This window comes from Tripterygium wilfordii, chromosome 21, assembly GCF_013401445.1.
Source record: "Tripterygium wilfordii isolate XIE 37 chromosome 21, ASM1340144v1, whole genome shotgun sequence".
Taxonomy (NCBI): Eukaryota; Viridiplantae; Streptophyta; class Magnoliopsida; order Celastrales; family Celastraceae; genus Tripterygium; species Tripterygium wilfordii.
Window position 1 is genome coordinate 12,717,062 of NC_052252.1, and position 21,157 is coordinate 12,738,218.

A 21,157-nucleotide genomic window follows, 5' to 3' on the forward strand; every position below is an offset into this window, starting at 1 on the left:
AATATGTAAAAAAAATTGGATCCACAATCTCCGATTTAATATTAATTATTTCCCAAAATTGAACTAACCATTTAAGTGGTGTTACGTAAATATAATGCCAAAAATGTTACTATAACTCTATACCACAAACTTGAGATTCGATTTTGCTAGTAATGTTTATTCGCCAATATTATATATCTATGGTGGTCAACAAAAGGGTCCTCACCAAAAGACATGAATTTATCAATGTGTCATGCCATGCCAACTTTAATTATTTCAAAAAAAGACTGCTATAGCTAGTAAGAGTTCAGACATGATTGCGAATCTCATTTCAAGTTGTCTATAAATAGCTAGACCAACAAATATACTAAGCACACCTAAGCAGATATATCAACACACTGCACTCCATTAGCCTTTTTCTTAAGACACAAACTTCTTGATATCATAATCATATATTGATTTCAATGGCAGCAACCACCCAATCCACGGAGGCTCCACGGCGGTTGGCCAACTTCTCCCCTGCCGTTTGGGGTCACGATGACTTTGCTTCTTTTGCTTCTAATCAAGATTCGGTGTGTAACACTACTTTAATCTTGATTTAATACTATGTGTTTAGTGTTTTCTTTTGGTGGCTAATTAAAGAGAGTTGTATGTGAATGAAACTGCAGGAGTACGGATCGTACACAAAGAGAGTGGAGGAGTTGAAAGTACAAGTGAAAGATATGTTGTCTTCTACAAATGAGATTGTGGAGAAAGTTGAGCTGATTGACTTGTTGGGTCGTCTTGGTATTTCGTATCACTTTGAAAGTGAAATTGAAGACCAGCTTATGCAAAATCTCGACATAGTCAAAACTAAACTCGTGGATGACGACAATGACTACGGCCTATACGCCGTTGCACTTCTGTTCCGCGTCTTCAGACAACATGGTTACAAAATTTCTTGTGGTAAGCGATTAGTGATATTTATGTATACGTAATTCAATGAAACAAAATTAAAATTTTAATGTGTTTACTAACAAGATGATTTGTGAATTATTGAACTAGATGTGTTTGACAAATTTAAGGGAGATGATGGAAAGTTGAAAATGAGTCTAGCTAGTGATGTAGAGGGGATGCTAAGCTTGTACGAAGCTTCTCACTTGAGCATGCATGGAGAGGATGTTTTGGATGAAGCACTTGGTTTTTCAAAAACTTCTCTTCATTCCGCGGTGACCCAATTGAACCCACACTTTGCAAACCAAGTTGCCCATGCATTGCAACAACCTTATCAAAAGGGCATTCCAAGAATCGAGTCAAGGCAATACATCAATTTCTATGAAGAGGACGAGTCTCGGAATGAAATTCTGCTCAAATTAGCGAAAATCGATTTTAATCGAGTACAATTGTTGCACCAACAAGAGCTAAGTCATGTCTCAAGGTATAATTTCTTTTACTCTGATAAACATTTTTTTTAACTAATATTGAATATTGGCTTAGCATTAATTGTTTGTTGTTAACTTTGTGATCATGGTAGGTGGTATAAAGACTTGCAGATTGCTTCAAAATTTCCTTATGCAAGAGACAGAATTGCTGAAATCTATATGTGGACTGTTGGGTCTAACTTTGAACCACATTATGGACGTGTCCGAATCTTTCTTACTAAAAGTGTGACAATGATATCAATTTTAGACGACACATACGATGCTTACGGTACAATTGAAGAACTTCGACTCTTGACTGATGCAATAGAGAGGTTCGTTTGATATTAATTTCTACTTGTTAATATTCTTTTTATATATGCATGTGTGTATCTATATATATAGTTGTTTTAGAGGTTGAATTGACATTCTAAATTGACTCCCAGGTGGGACATTGGTGCCATTGATCAATTACCAGATTACATGAAAGTTCTTTACAAGATGATTCTAAATCTCTACGATGAATTCAAGAACGAATTGAAAAACGAAGGAAGATCTTCCTGTGTTGCTTATGCTAGAGACGCGGTACAATTTACATCGCTAATTAACCTCAATTATGCTCAATTATTGCTTTGTTAATTTATGTTTATGTGTATAGTTAAGAGAAATGGTGAAAGCCTACCACGTTGAAGCTGAGTGGTGCAACAAAAGTTATGTACCAACATTCGATGAGTACATGGAGAATGCATTGATCACAAGCTGTTATCATGCAATTCCAGCTGCATGTTTTCTAGGCATGGGAGAAATTGCAGGGATAAAAGAATTTGAATGGCTCAAAAGCATCCCGAAAATGGTTAGGGCTTCCGAGATGATCGGTCGTCTTATGGACGACATAATGTCACATAAGGTATGAATAATGAATGAGTTATACGAAGTTGATTAACAATAACTGTTAATTGAAATTATATAATTAGAGTACGTATGTGATCGAATATTGTAGGAGGAACAAAAGAGGGGGCATGTTGCCTCAAGCGTTGAGTGCTTTATGAAGCAATATGGTGTGTCAGAAGAAGAGGTGGTTGAAGATTTCCAAAACAGGGTTGCGAATGCATGGAAGGATATTAATGAAGAGTGTATGAGACCAACTGCTGTGTCTCTTCATCTTCTGATGCCAATTCTGAACCTAACACGCATCATCGATGTTGTCTACAAGAACGACGATGGGTATTCAAATCCAGTCAATTTGAAGGAGCATGTCAAGTCTTTGTTCATTGAACAAATACCAATGCAAGATTAATAATATATGGAGAGGATATATATCCACACGTGTGCTGTTTCATGTATTTAATAGATTTGCATGCAATATTTGTTCTCATGTACTTTGTTCTCAACTCAATGCTTTGTATTTTTTTTTTATTTTTTATTTTGGGAACAAACTTCTTTGTAGACCATCATCAAGGGTTGAATAAAGTTTTTTTTCATATGTTTTCAGTTTTATTTGTTACAATATATCGACAATTAAGACTCGCAATTCATAAATTGGAAATATTTTTCTCTTAATTAATTAGTGTAATTGAGATTTTTTTTAATTACAGGGTAAAAAAATGGAGAGGCTCGAATTCTGAGACCTCTATGAGATATACACACGAATAAGATATGAGCTATTTGGATTCTCATAATTGAGAGATCCTTGTACATTGTGAACTTGTTAAACAAAACAGATTTCTTGTTAATCTATGCTTTCCATTCTTGCAACAAAAATATATGGTAATGTTATCTACTTATTTTCCTTTTTTTTGGCATTACCTTATAGACGGTGCCGTTTCTTTAATTCTCTGAAGACGGAAACTCCAGTGCCTCCACGTTGAAGGTGGACTCCCGGTAGTCGTAGATATGGATGATGACTTCTACGTTTTCTTTCTTTTGAAGACATGTGGGGTGGCCCACGTCGTTAACATTCAAACGACGACGTGTTAGTGTCTTCATCATCATAAAGGTGGAGAAAACGCGAAGTGAGTCACCCAGTTGCCATTCACCCACTAGTTCGCTCAGTTTTAAATGCTCTCCTCTGTCCCTTTTCAATGTGTGATCACTCTCTCTTTTTTACTTCCTCTGATTGATTTCTTTCAATGTGTGTGCAAAACGGTGCGTTGTTGGGATTTTGCTTTCTTGTTCTGATCTATGGTAGTTTCAGGAAGGACCATGTCGAAGAAACCTCCACCGCCATTCTTGCGGCGCCACGTCATCTGGCTCGGCTGGAGGACCCTGTTCGCTCTCACCGTCACGGTATGCGTTTTCGCTCTTCTCCGGATCCAGTTTCAGCCTGATTTTTCATCTCCGTAGTCGATTTCTCGCGCCAGATACCGCGTCGTTGCTCGCGATATCTTCACTGGACGCCACAAAGTCGCATTCTTGTTTCTCATTCGCCATGAGCTCCCTCTCGATTTTGTCTGGGGCAGCTTCTTCGAGGTTATTTTCCGTTGGTAATTTTGATTGTGTTGGTGAATTTTCCTCTTCTGTCACTTTCTCACGAAAATGGTTTGCAGAATGCTGACGTGGCGAATTTCTCGATTTATGTACACTCAACTCCTGGGTTTCTGTTCGATGAGTCTACTACAAGGTCGCATTTCTTCTACGGTCGACAATTGAAGAATAGTATTCAGGTGATTGATATCAAAGGCAATTAATTTATCAGCTTCTGCTCCTTTGTTTATGTTAGTTTAGCTACTGTTTGGTTGCTAGGAAAACTAGGTAAGCATTGGAGTAGAACTATTAATTTTGTTTGTTTGTTCAATTATTCTGAGAAAGGCTCATTAGGCTAGTTTGGTTTGTTGCATTTCAACTCTCTAGGTAATTGCGCATTTGGTGTATGGCTTTAAAATTTTCTCCAATTGTCCAATTTATCTGCTATAGAATGGAGCTTTGATGATGTAGGATTTTGGTCTTAGACGGACTTAAAGAAAGTTTGGTTGTTACATGTTGGATGCCAATTTTGTGATCATGTATTGCAGGTAGCATGGGGGGAATCAAGTATGATCAAAGCAGAGAAGTTGTTACTCGCTGCTGCTTTAGAGGATCCAGCCAACCAAAGATTTGTTCTCCTCTCTGACAGGTTGGTTTTCTTGCCAACTTCTTTGTGTTCGCTGCAAGATTAGGCCATTGCAGCAATATTTATGAAATTGAGGCTTCTTAGTACCATAAGAATCATGTTTCATCAGTAATGATTCAGTATTGTAACCCCATTAATGTTCTGCTTTAAAATGTTTAAGTTTTTTTGTTTCTAAAAGTGTTTGTCTATTGCATTTGTCATAAAATCAGCTATTGTATCGAATTTTTCATCATTGCCTATCTGCTTATTTAGCAATAATTGTGGGTGCGAAGATGATAAATACTATATACTTGGTATTCACATTTCCTTTTGGTTTATATATGAATTTATTGTTTCTCTTTATGCAGTTGTGTACCTCTTTACAACTTTAGCTACATACACAATTATTTGATGGATTCTCCAAGGAGTTTAGTGGACAGGTAGATGGAGGCTTTGATTATTGAGGTGCTGAGTATTGCTTGTTTTAGCATTTCATCATTTTCTTTTGTCGATGACTCGTATGAAACCCAACTGTCTTTCACTGCTCTCTCTTGCAGCTTCCTTGATGCAAACGAAGGCCGCTACAACCCGAAAATGGCACCTGCTATTCCAAAGAACAAATGGCGAAAGGGATCCCAGGTTGGACGTTCATTTATGCATATTTCTATTGAATTTTTGTTTATCAAAGAAATATGCAATGGAGTGTTTAATGCCATGGCTTGAGAGCGGTTTGGCTGTTTGAGAAATTATTAGAAATTTTTTTGTCAAATTATCTTATGCAATTAAGGAACATGTTGGCCTATCTAGAGTTTATTGATGCTAGTTTTTCCAAGTCATTTTCTGATTGCAATATTGAGGTTGGGTCAATGTAGATTTCTGTGTGATAACATCTGCAACTGGTTGATTTAGACTTCCAGTAGAATAAGCAAAACGTGCAATGAAAAAAAGAGAGAGCTATTTTAGTCCAACTCTAGAGTATGTATAGAATTATTCAGCTTTATTTCGGTATAACGAGCTATTCATAGTTTTCTTAGCCTTTTGGTTGAGATCAAGTATAATGTTCCTGTTAGAATAACGTTTTCACTAATTTTTCTTTTGCTGTAAAACTAATGCCCTTAAAGTGGCCTTTACTTGGAAAATAAACCTGATTAAAGGCCATCAATTTCATGGTTAAATTGCAAAATTGCAAAGGCAATTCCAAATGAAAAAATAGATCGTCATCTTTCGCTGATTCTGCATATACGTCACTATGGACTAGGCCTGGGACTGGGTCGGGTCGGTTGGTTATCGGCCAATTATCGGCCCGACCCGACAAACCGACTTTTAAGGATTTTTAAAACCATTATCGGCCCGACCTGTATGGGTCGGGTGTTGGATGGCAACCGACAAAGTCGGTTGCAATATGGGTCGGTTGTTGGTAACAACCGACCCTATACAATTCTGATTCTCATTCTGTCATTCATATTTGTAATTCTGTATATCAATATATGAGTGTATATGTATATCAAACTACTGAAAAAGTCTGAAGTAAATCAAATAATCAAGAATTCAAGATTCAAAATTATCAAATAAATAATAATCAATGGAAAATCATATAAAAACACAAAAAAATTATAAAATAGTTAACTACTTAACTCATAAACTTAAGAAATTAATTGATTAACAACTAACAAGACCACACTTCAAATTGTCCATTGTCCAATGTCTACAAATCACATTATCATTCACAAATCATAATGAAACATTGCCACCAGTAGTAGGCACTAGGCAGTACCATAGTAGCACCATAAGCATTCATAATCCAAAATTCCAAATCCATAATAATGAATGACAATCCAATAATCCATACTTCCAAGTTCCAATTCCATATGCATAACATAAAGTCATAAACAAGTAAATGCAAATGAGAAAATCCCATAACTCTTTGAATCTGCAAGGCATCAAAAAGTCTGTAACTCTACAAACTTGCAAAGTGCATCAAGCAACCAGCAAGGCAGCGGCCCAAACTAATCCAGCAAGGCTAGGCAGCAACCACAAGTCCACACTCCACACTGGCACAGTCTACAGCAAAATAACTTGTAACCACCAACCAACAAGGCAACAAGTAACAAGTAACAACTACAAAGCCTACAGAGTACATACTACAAGGCAGAAGCGAAGGCATCAAGCCAACCAACAATCCCATAATGAACTAGGCAATAAACAAACAACATTAAAAACACTAAAACAGAGCCAGAACAAAAACTCCAGAGTGCAGAATTCCACATCCAGCAGCTTCACTCTCCAACAGCCAGCAGCTTCACTGTAATCATAATAGCATAACATTTAGAAGTATTAAGGTAATGCAGAGTGCATAGCGCAGACAGATTACAGAATGCATACAGATTGCATATTGTAGTGCAGAGTGCAAACAGAGTACAGATTCCAGACACAGACAGTAGTGAGCACTGAGCAGATTATGATTTATGGGCATTATGCAATAATTGGAGGTTGGAGCAGTTTATAATGTTTAGTACCTTAGGTGGTGGAACCTTGTACGAATGTATCATTTGTATAAGCAGCTGAAGTACTACCACCAATAGGCGTTCCTCGAAGATTTTGAGTTGATAAAATCTCTGCAATTTCATAAATCAAAACATTAATGAATTCATATATCTCTAATTACATAAAAGGGCAAATAACAATGTAAAATTGTAAATGGATAAAGTATAAAAGGGTACCTTGTTCAACTTCTTCCAAGGTTGCATAAAGCTCTAGTTGAAGATGAGTTGGATCCTTGTAATAGCTAAATCCATCCGCCCTAAGCCAATCACTTGTGCATACCAATGCCTCCACCGTTCTAGGAGTTAAACAACTCCTAAAAGGATCCACAACCCTTGATCCCACACTAAATGCACATTCGGATGCCACACTAGAAACTGGCATTGCAAATATGTCCTTGGCGATCTTAGCTAAAATTGGGAATCTACCCGACTCTGCTTTCCAATAAGGTAAAATTTTGAACTTATTCTTCTTAACCTCCAAGTGAGGTTCATGCAAATATCTATCAACCTCATCATTTAATGCAACAATTTGATTTTCCCTTAGAGATTGATGATATAACATATCATCCTCATCCTCATCTTCATCATCACTACCCTCTTCATCTCCTTCATCACTATCACCAACATTTTCACCATCAATTGGTTGATTTCTTCTAGGAATAATCTCTCCATACTCTCTAAACATGTCATGAAGCATTTTTTTTACTTCATCTTGTATCTTTTTCACCAACTCACTATCTATCCCCGCCTTATTTAGTTGGAAACCCAAATAAGGCAGCTTGTATCTTGGATCAAGAACAACCGCAAGATAAATAAAACGATTCACATTCTCCCAATTCCCCCAATATTTTTCAAACTTTTTTTTCATGTTTGCTGCCACCTTATGCAATGTATCATCTTGTGGCTTCATCATCGCCTTATCCAATACCATTTGAATATTCAACAATTGTTTGAAGACCAAGTGCGCGGTGGGTGTTTTAGAAGCACTCAATTTGAGGGTTGCTTCATAAAACACATTCAAATACGAGACAAACTCCTTGGCATTCATCCAATCCATAGCATCCGGGCACCTAGTGTTCTTATGGTCCTTGAAATAGTCTTGGAACCCCGAGTCTAATACACTCAACATGTCAAACACCTTGGAAAACTTCAAAGCTTGCTCCAACATAAGATATGTGGAGTTCCACCTAGTACAAACATCCATGCATACAATTGGCAGCCCTCCTATACCTTCATTATGAGCAAATTCTCTAAATTTCTCTAATCTTTGTGGCGATGATCTTACCCACTTAACCGCCAATCTAATTCCTTCAATTGACTCAGACAAGACATTCATACCATCTTGTACAATCAAATTCAGAATATGACAACAACACCTCATATGCAAATAAGCTCCATCTAACACAACTCCCTTACTCCTAACAAGCCTTCCTTTTAGAATGTCAATGGCCTTGTCATTGGCCGATGCATTATCCACCGCAATTGAAAAAATTCTCACAATACCCCAATCCCCCAACAAACACTTCTCTAAAGCTGTAGCTATGGTTTCACCCTTATGGTTGGCAATTTGACAAAAGGAGAGTATTCTTTTGTGCAAATTCCAATCATCATCCATAAAGTGGGCCGTGAGCACCATATAATTAATATTTTGTATGGATGTCCAAGTGTCTGTAGTGAGAGACACTCTTGTACCACCACACAAGATACTTCTAAGCTTTGCCTTCTCCTCTAGGAACAATTTCATGACACCTTGTGCCATTGTCTTGTGACATGGAACAAGAAATTGAGGGTTTAAAGCTTGACAAAAAGCTCTAAACCCGGCTCCCTCTACCATATTGAATGGGAGCTCATCTATCACTATCATTTCTATAAGCTTCTTCTTAGCATATTCTTTATCATAGTGTAATGGAACAAGCTCACCTTTGGGGTCTTTTGTCAATAATGGTTGCTTGGGATCACCTTTGTCCTCCCTAACTGGAGATTCCGAGCAAGATTTAAACACGTGATGCCTCATATTAGTTGTTCCATGACTTTTTGATCCACAAGGATACTCCTTCGTCTTGCAATAATTACAAACCGCCATCGGAGGTATAACATAAGAGCCATCTTCTCTCTTCTTGTAATGGAAATGCTTCCACACTTCAGACTTCTTTTTTCCAGGCTTAAAAATGGCTTCTTGTGTAAGTGTTGGTTGAATTGGCTGAGTTGGGTCAGTTGGTCGATTTGGCTGAGTGACACTTACTTGAGACTGCTGCTGAGTAGGTTGATGTTGAATAACTTCAGGTTGAGAGATTGATGCCCTTGGGGCTCGTCGCTTCGTCATTCTAATTTCTGTATAAGCATTAAAAGATTCACTGATTCAGAACAAGAACAATTGGAATTGTTCACAGAAGTGCAGAACACTGACTGAAGAACGGGTAAAAAATAAAATTGAAATATGCTGAACAATTGGATTTGGAGTTTGGAGTTCGGACATCACAGATTCACACAAGTTAGAACACTTACTGATTCAAATGAACATTACAAAAGCAAGCAAAAAAATCAAAAACCTAATCAAATCAACCTACTGAATTATTTTTTTGTAAACAAAATCTGCTCAGTTTTGACTTTTGATCCCTAATCGAACAGAGTACAGACATGCAACAAGCAAAGTAGTAAATAGCATTATAGTAGATTAGTAGGCTAATCCAAAGTCCCAACTCAAGAGTCCCAAATCCACATACAATCCCTAACCCTAGATCAGTAAATCCTAATCCCTAATTCAAAAACGCAAAACAAAATCATATAGAGTTAGAGAATAGAGATTAGAGAATAGAGTGTACATAGAAATAGAATCATCAATCTCATATATAAGCCTTACGTACGGTTACTTACATGAGTTAAGTCACAGAAGGGAATCAAGAGATTCGAATTGAGAAGCTTCCTTGCGGGACGAAGACAGAGTGAGACAGAGACTGAGGCTTATCTTCGATTCTTCTCTATCGTTTTGCATTGTTGCTTCTAGGGTTTTAGAATTGAGATTGAGATCAAATAATACGAGAGACTGAGTGAGAGTTATTCGTGAAGACTGAAGACGTGAAAGTGACTAACACACTGAGAATGAGAATGTTTGAGGGGCCAATAAAATATTGGGCTTGGGCAGTGGCAGTGGCATTTGGGCTATTGATGTTTGTGTTTTGGGCCATTTAACTAATTTAACTATTTAAGGGCTTCTGGCCCAATTTCATTAAATTCTCAGTTGGCCGATAATATCGGCCAACCGACAGTTGAGTATTATAAAAACCATCAACCGACCCACATATGTATGGGTCGGTTGCCATTACCGGCCCGAAACTGTGGGTCGGTTAACGATACAATACCGGCCGGCCGATAATGGGTCGGTTAACCGATAATGGCCGATAATTCCGACCCAGTCCCAGCCCTACTATGGACTAGTAACTCTAAGCCTCTAACTTGCTTTTGATATGGTATTTCAGTGGATAACTTTAATTCGAAGTCATGCTGAAGTTATTGTGGACGATGAAGTCATATTTCGCGTCTTTAGCAAATTCTGTAAGGTATGCCATTAAGCAACTTATTCCAAGCATAAGATTTTACGTCAAATTTCTAAGTGCTGAAATTGATTCCTTTTTTTGTTTATGTGAAAAATAACTTTGCTCTGTTATCTTTGCAGCGGCGCCCTCCTCTGGATGCAAGATTGGGGGAGCTAAATCGAGTAAGTTCCGTTCAACTAATTGTTGTCTTCCTTTATTTTTGTCTTTAAAGAAACGACGCATGCACCCGGGGGTGCCTTCCATTTAAAATCACCTAAAAGATATTTACTGTCATCCAGCAAGATAGAAAATCGATAGCATCTGACAATAAATTTTTGTTCACAACCCTGTTTTCACTATACCAATTACAAGGCAAGTTAACCATCTAGTTGTAATCAATCCCAATTCTGTGTTTTCTCTTCACCGACCCAAGACAGAAGTTTCTTTTCTCTCAAGATGTTCTTTGCTTCGCTCCTTCAGTTGATCCAAGAATAGCCCAATATGATGGATCTAGCAATATGTTCCCCCTCTTTTTAAACTAAGACTTGGAACTTTTTGTTCTTTGGTGTATCTCTTTTCCATGCGGGAGAGACATGAATGAGTGCAAATCCATATGATACATACTGGGAAAGACAGTTACAGTGTTACACAAACATAATACCTGTGAAAGGGATTATTTCAGTTGTTACTCTTTTAAAGTTTCTGTCATTGCTTTTGTACTTTTCCTTAAAATAGATGGTAATTGGTACAGCATAAGTTCGGCTTTGGTTTAGGACTTGTTTACTTCTTCTATATTCTGCCAACTGTTTTTTTCATATCGTTTTAGCGTCCCACTTCCAAAAGGTTGATTGTTTTGATTTGGTCTTCATTGAATGCAGAAACTTCAGAAGCAGCACGATTGTATTCCAGACGAGCACTACGTGCAGACATTGCTTGCGGTAAGCAATATATTGATTTCATTGTTCCTTTGATGTTTTCTTTGAATCGGGACACCGGGTGTTTCCACTTTTTGTTCATCAGTTATTATTGTTGATAGCTTTTCTTATGTGGCTTGCTCTTCATGACTTTGTCTTGCTAATATATTTAATCTAAATACTCTTTTTTTTTAAAAAATAAATTAAAGATGATGGAGCTGGAAGGTGATTTGGAACGTAGAACCTTAACCTATACCTGGTGGAGCCAGTCTGCAGCAAAAATGAACGATAAGAGTTGGCATCCTATGACTTTCAGCTATGCAAATGCAGGACCCCAACAAATAAAGGGAATTAAGGTTGTTATTTTGCCGAGTTTTTCCTGTCGTTTTACTTCTGAGTGATTTCTTTTTTCAAGTTTTTCCTAGTTTTTTTGGTGCTCGACTTTGTTGCAAAATTCAGCTTCTTTTTCTTTACCTCCATGGTCTCAATGCACTTCTTTTTACTTTTTCTTTACCTTCATAGTTTCTGATTGCGGGTTTGGGGCATTGTTTTTCCTAAGTTGGACATTATTCGAAGTTCCATTTGTGTTGCCTGTTATATCATTCCATTTCCTACTAACTGTTTGTGTTTCTCGATTTAACAGGACATAAACCATGTAAATTATGAAACTGAGGGTCGGACAGAATGGTGCCATAACAATTCAGCATCTGTTCCGTGCTTTTTATTTGTCAAGAAGTTTTCTCGTGGAGCTGCCATGCGCCTGTTGAGTGACGGAGTTTTTGGTCCCTTTGAGGCATCTGTATTACTGAGTGACCCCTTTCATCCGCATTAGTATCTCTCCTCATATGGCACTCTGATCATCTGCTAACCTGAGTAGAAGATAAACCTGGTTACCTGTTACACTCATATACTTAGTATGGTTACCTGCTACACTCATATACTTAGTATAATTAGTCACACTACATGGCATTATCGAGCACAGCTAGTATATATACGTTTTGGAGAGCAGAAAGATCAGCAGACATTAGCAGGAGTCAAGATCTGTTATACTTTGGCCAAGAATAGATCGATCAACATATCAATCTGATCTCATTCTTTATACATCGAGTTAATTTGATTTCTGATGTAATTATGACAAATTTTGCTCTAATAGTGGGAGAGCTTATTCCAGATTTGAACATGAGAATTGGCAGTAGTCTTCTCCATAAGCTAGCAGAACTAGTTCAGCTGTACAAAACCTGGGTCGAGAAATTATTCTGTGGACCATTTTTTTTTTTCCCCTTCCGTGATAACTTCTTCAAAAATTAACTACAAAAATACTAACATAACTCAGTTTTTTAATTACCAAAAATAACCGCATTATGCCTAAAATATTACGCATTATGTCTACGCTACTGCCAATAGACTCCAAATGATTATGGGGTCGAGCATATAGACTCCAATTGATCATGGAGTCTGACTGTAATTGAGTTTGACTTGGGCGCTTGCAGCATGTAGACTCCAATTGATTATGGAATATGGAGTCTCTGACTGTAATTGAGTTTGACACAGGAAATCAGAAGGATAAACATTCTCATTGATTTGGAGCAGGTTTGGACAATGGTTGATTGAAAATCTCCAGACTGATTTGATTGTAGAAGTTTTATTTGCTGTGGAGGGGCTAAGTTTGGTATTGAAGGTTTGCAATGTTGATGGGGGTTTTTGTTCGCCCAGCCATCAACGCCTCCGTGCCTCGAACCCTTGACCTCGATGGTGTGGGGGAGAGCTGGTGTAGTGGTAGTGTCTCTTCCCCACACTATCGACGTCAAGGGTTCGAGGCACGGAGGCGTTGATGGCAAGGCGAACAAAAAGCCCCCATCAACATGCAAGGGCAGATTAAAGGGATAAAGAGGGGTTGGTTAGGGATGACCAGATGAGAGATGTAGGGAAGATGTTGTTGGGCTTTGCCATCATCAGGCGACTAATTAAGGAAAAAAAAATTAGTTATGGAGGCAAGGCCAAGGAAGTCAGGATTCATAAACGAGGAAATTACCTTTCTCGTTTACTGTCATTGAAGCACTAGATTTTGCTTCTTTTTTTTTATTGTTATAGTTCGGCTTAGGTGTATCGACAATCACGTGAGTTAGAGGAATTTAAACTTATATTGATTGACGTTGGAGATTAATATATTATGTAATCCAGTCAGTTAGATTAGAAATGTAGTGATTTTATCATGATTGTTCTTTTTCTTCTTTTTTGAATAGATATAATCAATTATAAAAGGGGTTTTAATAAATTAATAGGTAATTAGATAGAATAGTGTTAGCTAGTTCATGGGAGTTCAAGTCTCTCAAACGAAATTTTAAAAAGTCTTAACTCTGATGTTAGATTTAAAAAAAAAATACATATTCGGAATTAACTCATAAAACTCTTTCTAACAAGATCCATTGTCAATAAGTTTTATCGAGTGAATCTTAATTCAAAGAATTTAAAAAATAATGGATTCAGAACTAAAATAATAAATTTTAGACTATGCTTTAAAAAACAATGAAATCTATATTAAAATAATAAATTTTACACAATAAATTTTGGGATAAAAGAGTGGAATAAACCTAAACCTGTTAGGTTTCCATGGGCTACATGTCATTTTCGAATTAGATATTCTCATTTGAATTTGTGTTGAAGATATGATATTTATTTGTCATTAGATATTCTATTTTTGATATACAAATAAAAAAGTTTAGCCAAAAAGATTATATAGAGCGGGTTCAATAGATAATAAACCATTCAAGAGAGATCATATAGAGTGGGCTCGATAGATAAATTACCCAAACGGATTATATTGAGCGGGTACAATAGATCATAGAGAATGAATAATATATTCTATTTTTCTATAAGTTCTAATAAAAAAGATGGGTTGTCTCATTAATATCTTTAACATATTCATAGAGACTATATGTCCTATCTATAACTTATATCTAAAGTAGAGAGTATAGGGGTTCATTCGACGCGAGTTGGCTTAGGTTTGTGTAGTCGCGCGTTTGGTTCTGCTGGGTTGGCGAGGAAAACAATGTCGTCTTATACTTTTTGTTTCTTGCCAGCACATGGGATAGCAAAACGACGATTTTTACACTTTTATGTTCTTCAGAATGATGTCATCTCACACAAGTTGACCTAAATCGGTGTCGTTTCCTGCCTCCATTTCAGTTTCAATGGGTTCAGAATGATTGTCTATAGTTTTCTTTTGTTAATTGTGTTGGACCAAGATCGACGCTCAGTGTTGGACGAGGCTCGGTATTCCTTCCAAGATCTGGGTCACCTATTTCAATTTTCATGGTGTTGACCCATTTCGATTTTCATGGTGTGTCTTGTAACTCATGTCAGCTATGTTGTTTCATTTTCATATGTAGTTTATTTTGTTTTAGCTCTCTTTAATATGACTCTTATGTCTAAAGTACCAACTATTCTTCCCATTTACATGGTACTATTTGCTGTTATGTGATTTTGATCTCTCCATCAATTGTTATGGAATTGACAGACTCAGATCTGTGCTTTCACAATTTTTTTTCCTGAAGGGTCAATCTTATTTTTCACCCAGGATTGTCTATGGTTTCTTTTCTTAATTGTGTTGGGGCAAGATTAGTGCTCAGTGTTGGGCGACGCTCGATATTCCTGTCAAGATCTGGGTGACCTATTTCGATTTTCATAGTGTGTCTTATAACTCATGTCACCTATGTTGTCCCATTTTTATGTGTAGTTTATTTTGTTTTACCTCTCTTTAATCTGACTCTTATGTCTAGAGTACCAACTATTAATCCAATTGACAGGGTACTATTGTTGTTATGTGGTTTTTATATCTCCATCAGTTTTTATGCAATTGACAAACTCAGATCTGTGCTTTCAAATTTTTGTTTTTCTAACATCATGTTCATTATTATGCTTCTTTTAAGAAGTTCATTAATTGTTCATTTTTCCCACCTTACTACAGTGCATTCGTTGATGAGGAGGTTTGGTGGAAAGTTATTTTGATTCCCCGTTTCTAAAAGGTAAGTTATTATGTTCATTATCCATGCATATATTGGTCACTTGGGTTTTTGTTTTTTTTTTTCCAGCATTTAATTATGATGATTTAATATATTAGATTAATTAATTTATTTGGGTTTCATTAGTTTGATAGCATGTTCAGCTGAGACTAATTGACTAAATTTAATAGTACTTCATCGACTCAACCCTTAAAATTATAATAGTTTAATGAAATTTGTTTATTAAGGCATGTTGAAGATTAGTTAATTGTCCTGTAACCTGTCTTCATAATTTTTTTCCTTTGCCCTTCTCTTTACATTTCGACAAACATGTGTTGTTTATATTTTTTTTTATATGACATTGGTTTCCCACCTTCTTTTAGTACATGAGTTGCTGAACATATTTGTTTCAAACCTTATTTTCATTCTCCATCTCTTAAAGGTCAGTTATTATTTTTGTTTTGCATGCATATATTCCATACTTTTTCATCCCGTTTAATAGGCAGTGTTTGCAATAGTGTCATATTAATACAGTTTAACAGAGTGCATGTCTTCATTTTCATTTGCAACTTAATGGTTTTACATGACAATTATTTTTGCATCTTCCTACTGAGATGTATAGAATGCACCTTCTCTGTCATATAACTTACATAATTTATTTCCACAATCTAATAAAAGCAAATGTATTTGGTCTTTCTTATTTTGGAATCGCTATGGTTATAGGATGGAAAGGGCAGAGTGTAGTAAAAATAATAGGAAAAGACATCCGATATAATGATTACACACAGACAGACTGCTGCGCACAATATTAGTTTCAAAGCTTCTACATCATCCTCTCCAAATTTAATGTCAACACCAACTTATAGCCTTGATCTTGGACATCCTTCTTATGCCTGCCAGTTTTGTGGAGCTATATTTTGGTTCGCTGAACGAATGAAATCAAGATCTTCACAATTTCCAGTCTATTCTCTTTGTTGTAGATAGGGGCGTATCAAGATACCACCACTCAGTGATCCTCCACAATTTTTGAAATAGTTGTTTGATCATGATGGGGGCATGTTAAAAAAATTTCGTGCAGACTTGCGTTCATATAACTCTATGTTTGCTTTTACATCAATAGGTGGTAAAATTGATAAGGATATAAATAGAGGTCAAGGGCCATATGTTTTTAAACTTAATGGCTAGAATCATCATTTGATTGGATCACTTCTTCCGATGGATGGGGAGAGGCCTCAATTTGCTCAACTCTAAGATTTTGTCCTCTCTTATCTTTCGTAGTTTGCTATTCATGCCTCTGTGGTCCTCTTGAATTTTTTTTTATTTTTTTCATGATTTACGATGTAGCAACATCTCTGTCTTTCTTGATCGAATACTGCAAGGTATTATTCGTTTCGATTTCGCTTCCTTTTCTATTCGAACAAAACAACAACTATATTTAATTGTGTACATTTGATTGTTGAAATTAATGACAATCATGGCCACCAAAGAAGGATAAGGTAGATCTTCAATCTTCAAATATATTTTTTATGTTCACAGGTCCTACTGCAAAGGATAAGTTGAAAAATGTACTGTAATTAATTTTTCTTTATATTTTTTATAACCTATATGTTAATGATAAAAAAACTATAAACATTTTACGACATTGGTCATATATATATTGGTTATAGATTAATACACGTAGAGAAAAAAAAATTCCTAGATTTTATTGTAAGACAATCTAACAAATTTTCTAATGCAACTAAAAAAAAACATGCCACACATGTGTTAGTTATACATAAAAAAGGAAGTTGGACTCGAGTTCATCTGGTAACGAGATCGTGTGTTGTCTATTGAAAATGCCATCGTTCTCTACCATTTTCTTTTTGTTGTTTTAATTGTCTCCAAAGTTGTCGTCTTATACCTCAACTTAAATTTGCCTCAGTACACGTATCTGTTCTGACAGGAAGTAGCTATCTTCTACAATTTACTTACATGACTTCCTCTATCATCCTTCAAGTAAATCAACATCAATATCAATTTCAGTCAGTGCATGCATCTGTTCTCACAAGAGTAAGCTGCCTCCACCAATAATTTGTAAAGATTTCTCACATCGTCTTTAGTGTGCAAAAACGCTACCATAATTGCTCAAGCTACGACGATACATCCTCACTATTTTTTGGGTAATTTCTCATTCATTTATTGCTAACTCCTAGAATTATAAAAATTTATCCCACCCCTCATTCCTCTCGTAGTTACGTCAATTTACAGGACGATGCTGAACTTCCTCCACGATCTTCATTTTGTCTCCTTGCTATTTTAATCGTCTTTCAATTTTATTTATTTTTAATTTATGCGATCCATGTATCTGTTCTGTTCACTGGAATTAATGCTTCTGACAAGTAACCTGTAACTGTGCATGTTGTCCACATTAGTCTCGCATGCCTTACCTTCGCTTATCTTCTCTGCACTTCTTCTATCTGTTGTTGTTGAAGCACAAAAACTAGGCTAATTCTGTGCATTTATCTCTGCATCCTTTGTCGCTCTTTAATTCTTTTTCTCGATTAGGGGAAACTCTAAATTATTGAGTTCTACACTACTCTCTGCAAGTTTTATGTTGTTTCTAAAACATGCATGCTACTATTTCTTATGATTGACGGTGTGGGATAAGTTTCGTTGTGTTTGTGTGTTTTGTTATTTCTATGCTTCTTTTAAGTTTGATTAATTTTTTTTCTTAATTTTTTTTTGCATTTAATCATATGAATTTCTGTATTTGAATGATACAAAATATTGCTATTAATTCAACAGTTTATTTCACATACCAAATTTTCCAACACAGCAAATTCAAAACAACTTCAGATGTTTCTTTTTTAATTGTTGAGTTTGTTTGGTGGTTTTATTAATTTAGTTCATCAATTTAATATACCTCACTTTGTGTGTTAGGATAGAAACGAACATGGAGCATACACTATTGTCTAAGCTAAAGGAAGGACAACGGGGTTACAAGATCAAAGCCCGAGTTGTCAGAATCTGGAATTCTATAAATCCAACATTTCAAGACCAACTCATGAGTATCGATTTCCTATTAGTTGACGAAGAGGTAAATAGAAATCATTATTCGTCAGAAATGTTAGCAAACATATATACAATAACCATATCTTTAAAATAATGTCGTTTAAAAGAGCTTACAAAAACTTTAACATGGTATAACTATACAAGGATCAATGAGAAAAGACGATGCTCCTCGTATGAAATAATTACTTATAGAAGGCAAAATTTATACATTGACAAACTTCACTGTTGGAGCTGCAAGAAAGACTTACAGGGTTTCAGACCATAAAAATATTGTTCGTGTTGCCACATGGACAATTTTGAAAGAAGTACATGAACCACGAACAACTATTCCAATACGTTATTTCCGGTTTGTCAATGACAAGATCTTAGAATCAAGGGTATATAATGATATTCAATTTACTGGTAAAAAAACTTGAATTTCTTTATAGAATAGACATTGCTGTGCTTATACATCATAAAATGATAATTTTATTCTTCTCCCTCTCTTTTATAGATATAATGGGTTTTTTGATCTCTGTTGGGAGGCTTACACACACTCAAGCAAATAGAAGGATGGTAGGCAAAAAAAACTTAGTCATTCAGACCATTAGGTAATTACTAAATTAACAAATGCATACCTGAATTAAATTTATTTAAATAATTAATAATCAATTTATTAATCTATATTTAATACATAAACAAAGCCATACCTACAACATTATGGGGTTTTGTGGTAGAGGTCTTTCATGAAAAAGATGCATTACATATTGTAACAAAAGATCCTGTGATAGTCATTCTTTCTTCAATGACTGTAAAAGCATTTAGAGGTTTCCTAGATTTATCAACAAACATACTCAAATGAAAATAATTATAATGCATTAATTTTTTAATAATGTACTTATTTTTCTGTCGTACTTGCAGTTGATATAATACTGTCAAGCACATCAGCAACAAAAATATACCTGAACCTAAAAATACGAGAAGTTGAGATTTTTCGCAGCAGGTCAAATTTACAAACAATATTTTAGGTTTTTATATAATCAGCATAACTATTATTTTGGAATCAGTAATTTGTTGAATTGTATACAAATCTTCATCCAAAGTTTTCAATGCACAAAGAAACTCAATTTTCTCAATGAATCATTCAACACAATGGTGGATATGACAGCTAACAATGACACAAAGGACAACACTATTGCGGAATTGCTGTCTCTCAACAGAAATGCTGATAAAGTAAGTATTTACATCATTTTCAGTTTTACACCGCCTAATTTTGAACATATATATGACAAGTGCATAATACAATAATTAATATGAGCAGGGGAAAACTTTCATGTGCATGGTAAAAATAGAACATATAGACACGTCTAAAGAATGGTGGTACAATGCATGTCCTAAATGCAGAATGGGTATCGACAACAATAACAAAATCATCGCGTGTAGGAAATGCGGGAAATCAGGACTACCAATGCCATAGAAATTTTCTTCATTTCCCAACCGAATATTTCTCTCTTACCTAATATTTCATCAAGAAGAAATATAAAATATATTCTGTCACCAATAGGTACAAAGTCAATATGTTGGTCACAGATGAAACAGGAGAGGCTAAATTTCTCCTTTTCGGAAAGCATGTTGAGCGACTCATTAAAATCTTAGCAAGCACTTTATGTGATCAGAAAGACACCGACAGAAATATTGTTCCACAGATTATGAACTAGATATTTGGAAAGAAATACAAATTCAGTGTTTCAATTCAATGATCGTGAAAATTATCCTACCATCTTAACGTTTAATGTCTAACAAGTGTTGGAAGTGACACGGATTGTCGAAACTCTTCACATTATAGACATCGAAAAAAGTACAACTAACTCATCCATAAAATTTTCTGCTGCAAATTCAAGGAGAGAAATTGATGAGTCAGAGGACAATCCAGAATATGATCTCATAAGACAATTTGGTGACAAACGAACCAGGTATAAACAACGAAAACTTTTGTAAATTCATGGATATAATTTACACATGACATAAAACCATCCATGGATATTTTATTGAAATTTACCATTATCATATATTTTATCATCATATGCATAAATGTGTAAACCGTTCTTCAGATATAATCCATATTGTTACAAAATTCCCTCTTATAATTTTTATGGTTCTCCTACGATCACTTGTATTTATCTTATGAATAATTGTTTATGAAACATGGAAATAATGGAATCAGAAGAAAATATATGCAGTGATGACTATATAAATAGGAAACAATGTACAAGTATCTCAAAGGGGAAAGGGAAAATATGATGATCATCATAAGGTGGTAAGACTTCACTTTACTTTTGTCTTGTGTGTGTTTATAAAGTTTGTAAAGGGCTTTTCTTTTAAATGGAAACTATTGAAAAAACCATCTTCAACTGTGTGTTAAGTTAAATTTTGTTTATGGACAGACAATGATGTAAATAGAATCTCCAATATTATTGATGTTATATATTTAGTATTTTTTATGATATCTGAAGCCTTAAACATGATATGGAAATACATGGTTGAAGACATGAATAATTTTGCGTAATCTTAAAGTAGATTTATACTACAAATACAATGGAATTTACAGAGGAACAATTGAAACTAACCCAAATCTACCAATAACTTGCGTGGAGAGGTAATTTGCTCTGGCT

The 21,157-nt window shown here is 35.5% G+C and overlaps 2 protein-coding genes and 1 long non-coding RNA gene across 4 annotated transcripts; all 3 read left to right on the top strand.

Annotated features, from left to right (window-relative positions):
* Nucleotides 1-358: 358 nt before the first annotated feature.
* Nucleotides 359-2,854, top strand: LOC119988676 (probable terpene synthase 6). Its single transcript, XM_038833805.1, has 7 exons — nucleotides 359-551; nucleotides 648-924; nucleotides 1,024-1,396; nucleotides 1,493-1,711; nucleotides 1,823-1,961; nucleotides 2,035-2,283; nucleotides 2,377-2,854. The coding sequence occupies exons 1-7, from the start codon at nucleotides 444-446 to the stop codon at nucleotides 2,671-2,673; spliced, it is 1,662 nt and encodes a 553-aa protein (XP_038689733.1). The 5' UTR covers nucleotides 359-443; the 3' UTR covers nucleotides 2,674-2,854.
* Nucleotides 2,855-3,349: 495 nt separating this feature from the next.
* On the top strand, nucleotides 3,350-12,624 carry LOC119990195 (glycosyltransferase BC10-like). 2 transcript variants are annotated; one of them, XM_038836067.1, is made up of 11 exons: nucleotides 3,350-3,459; nucleotides 3,571-3,662; nucleotides 3,923-4,039; nucleotides 4,388-4,488; nucleotides 4,833-4,904; nucleotides 5,022-5,103; nucleotides 10,484-10,564; nucleotides 10,681-10,722; nucleotides 11,419-11,478; nucleotides 11,664-11,810; nucleotides 12,098-12,624. In XM_038836067.1, exons 2-11 carry the CDS (start codon nucleotides 3,579-3,581, stop codon nucleotides 12,284-12,286), a joined length of 975 nt encoding a protein of 324 aa, XP_038691995.1. In that variant the 5' UTR covers nucleotides 3,350-3,459; nucleotides 3,571-3,578; the 3' UTR covers nucleotides 12,287-12,624. The 2 variants fall into 2 exon arrangements, with proteins under 2 accessions (XP_038691995.1, XP_038691994.1); XM_038836066.1 differs by lacking the exon at nucleotides 3,350-3,459 and having other exon boundaries at nucleotides 3,466-3,662.
* A 2,078-nt stretch (nucleotides 12,625-14,702) lies between these two features.
* LOC119988453 lies at nucleotides 14,703-18,640 on the top strand. The gene is made up of 3 exons (XR_005465615.1): nucleotides 14,703-14,794; nucleotides 15,422-15,479; nucleotides 18,375-18,640. It is a non-coding gene; the product is annotated as an uncharacterized LOC119988453 (long non-coding RNA).
* Nucleotides 18,641-21,157: the final 2,517 nt, after the last annotated feature.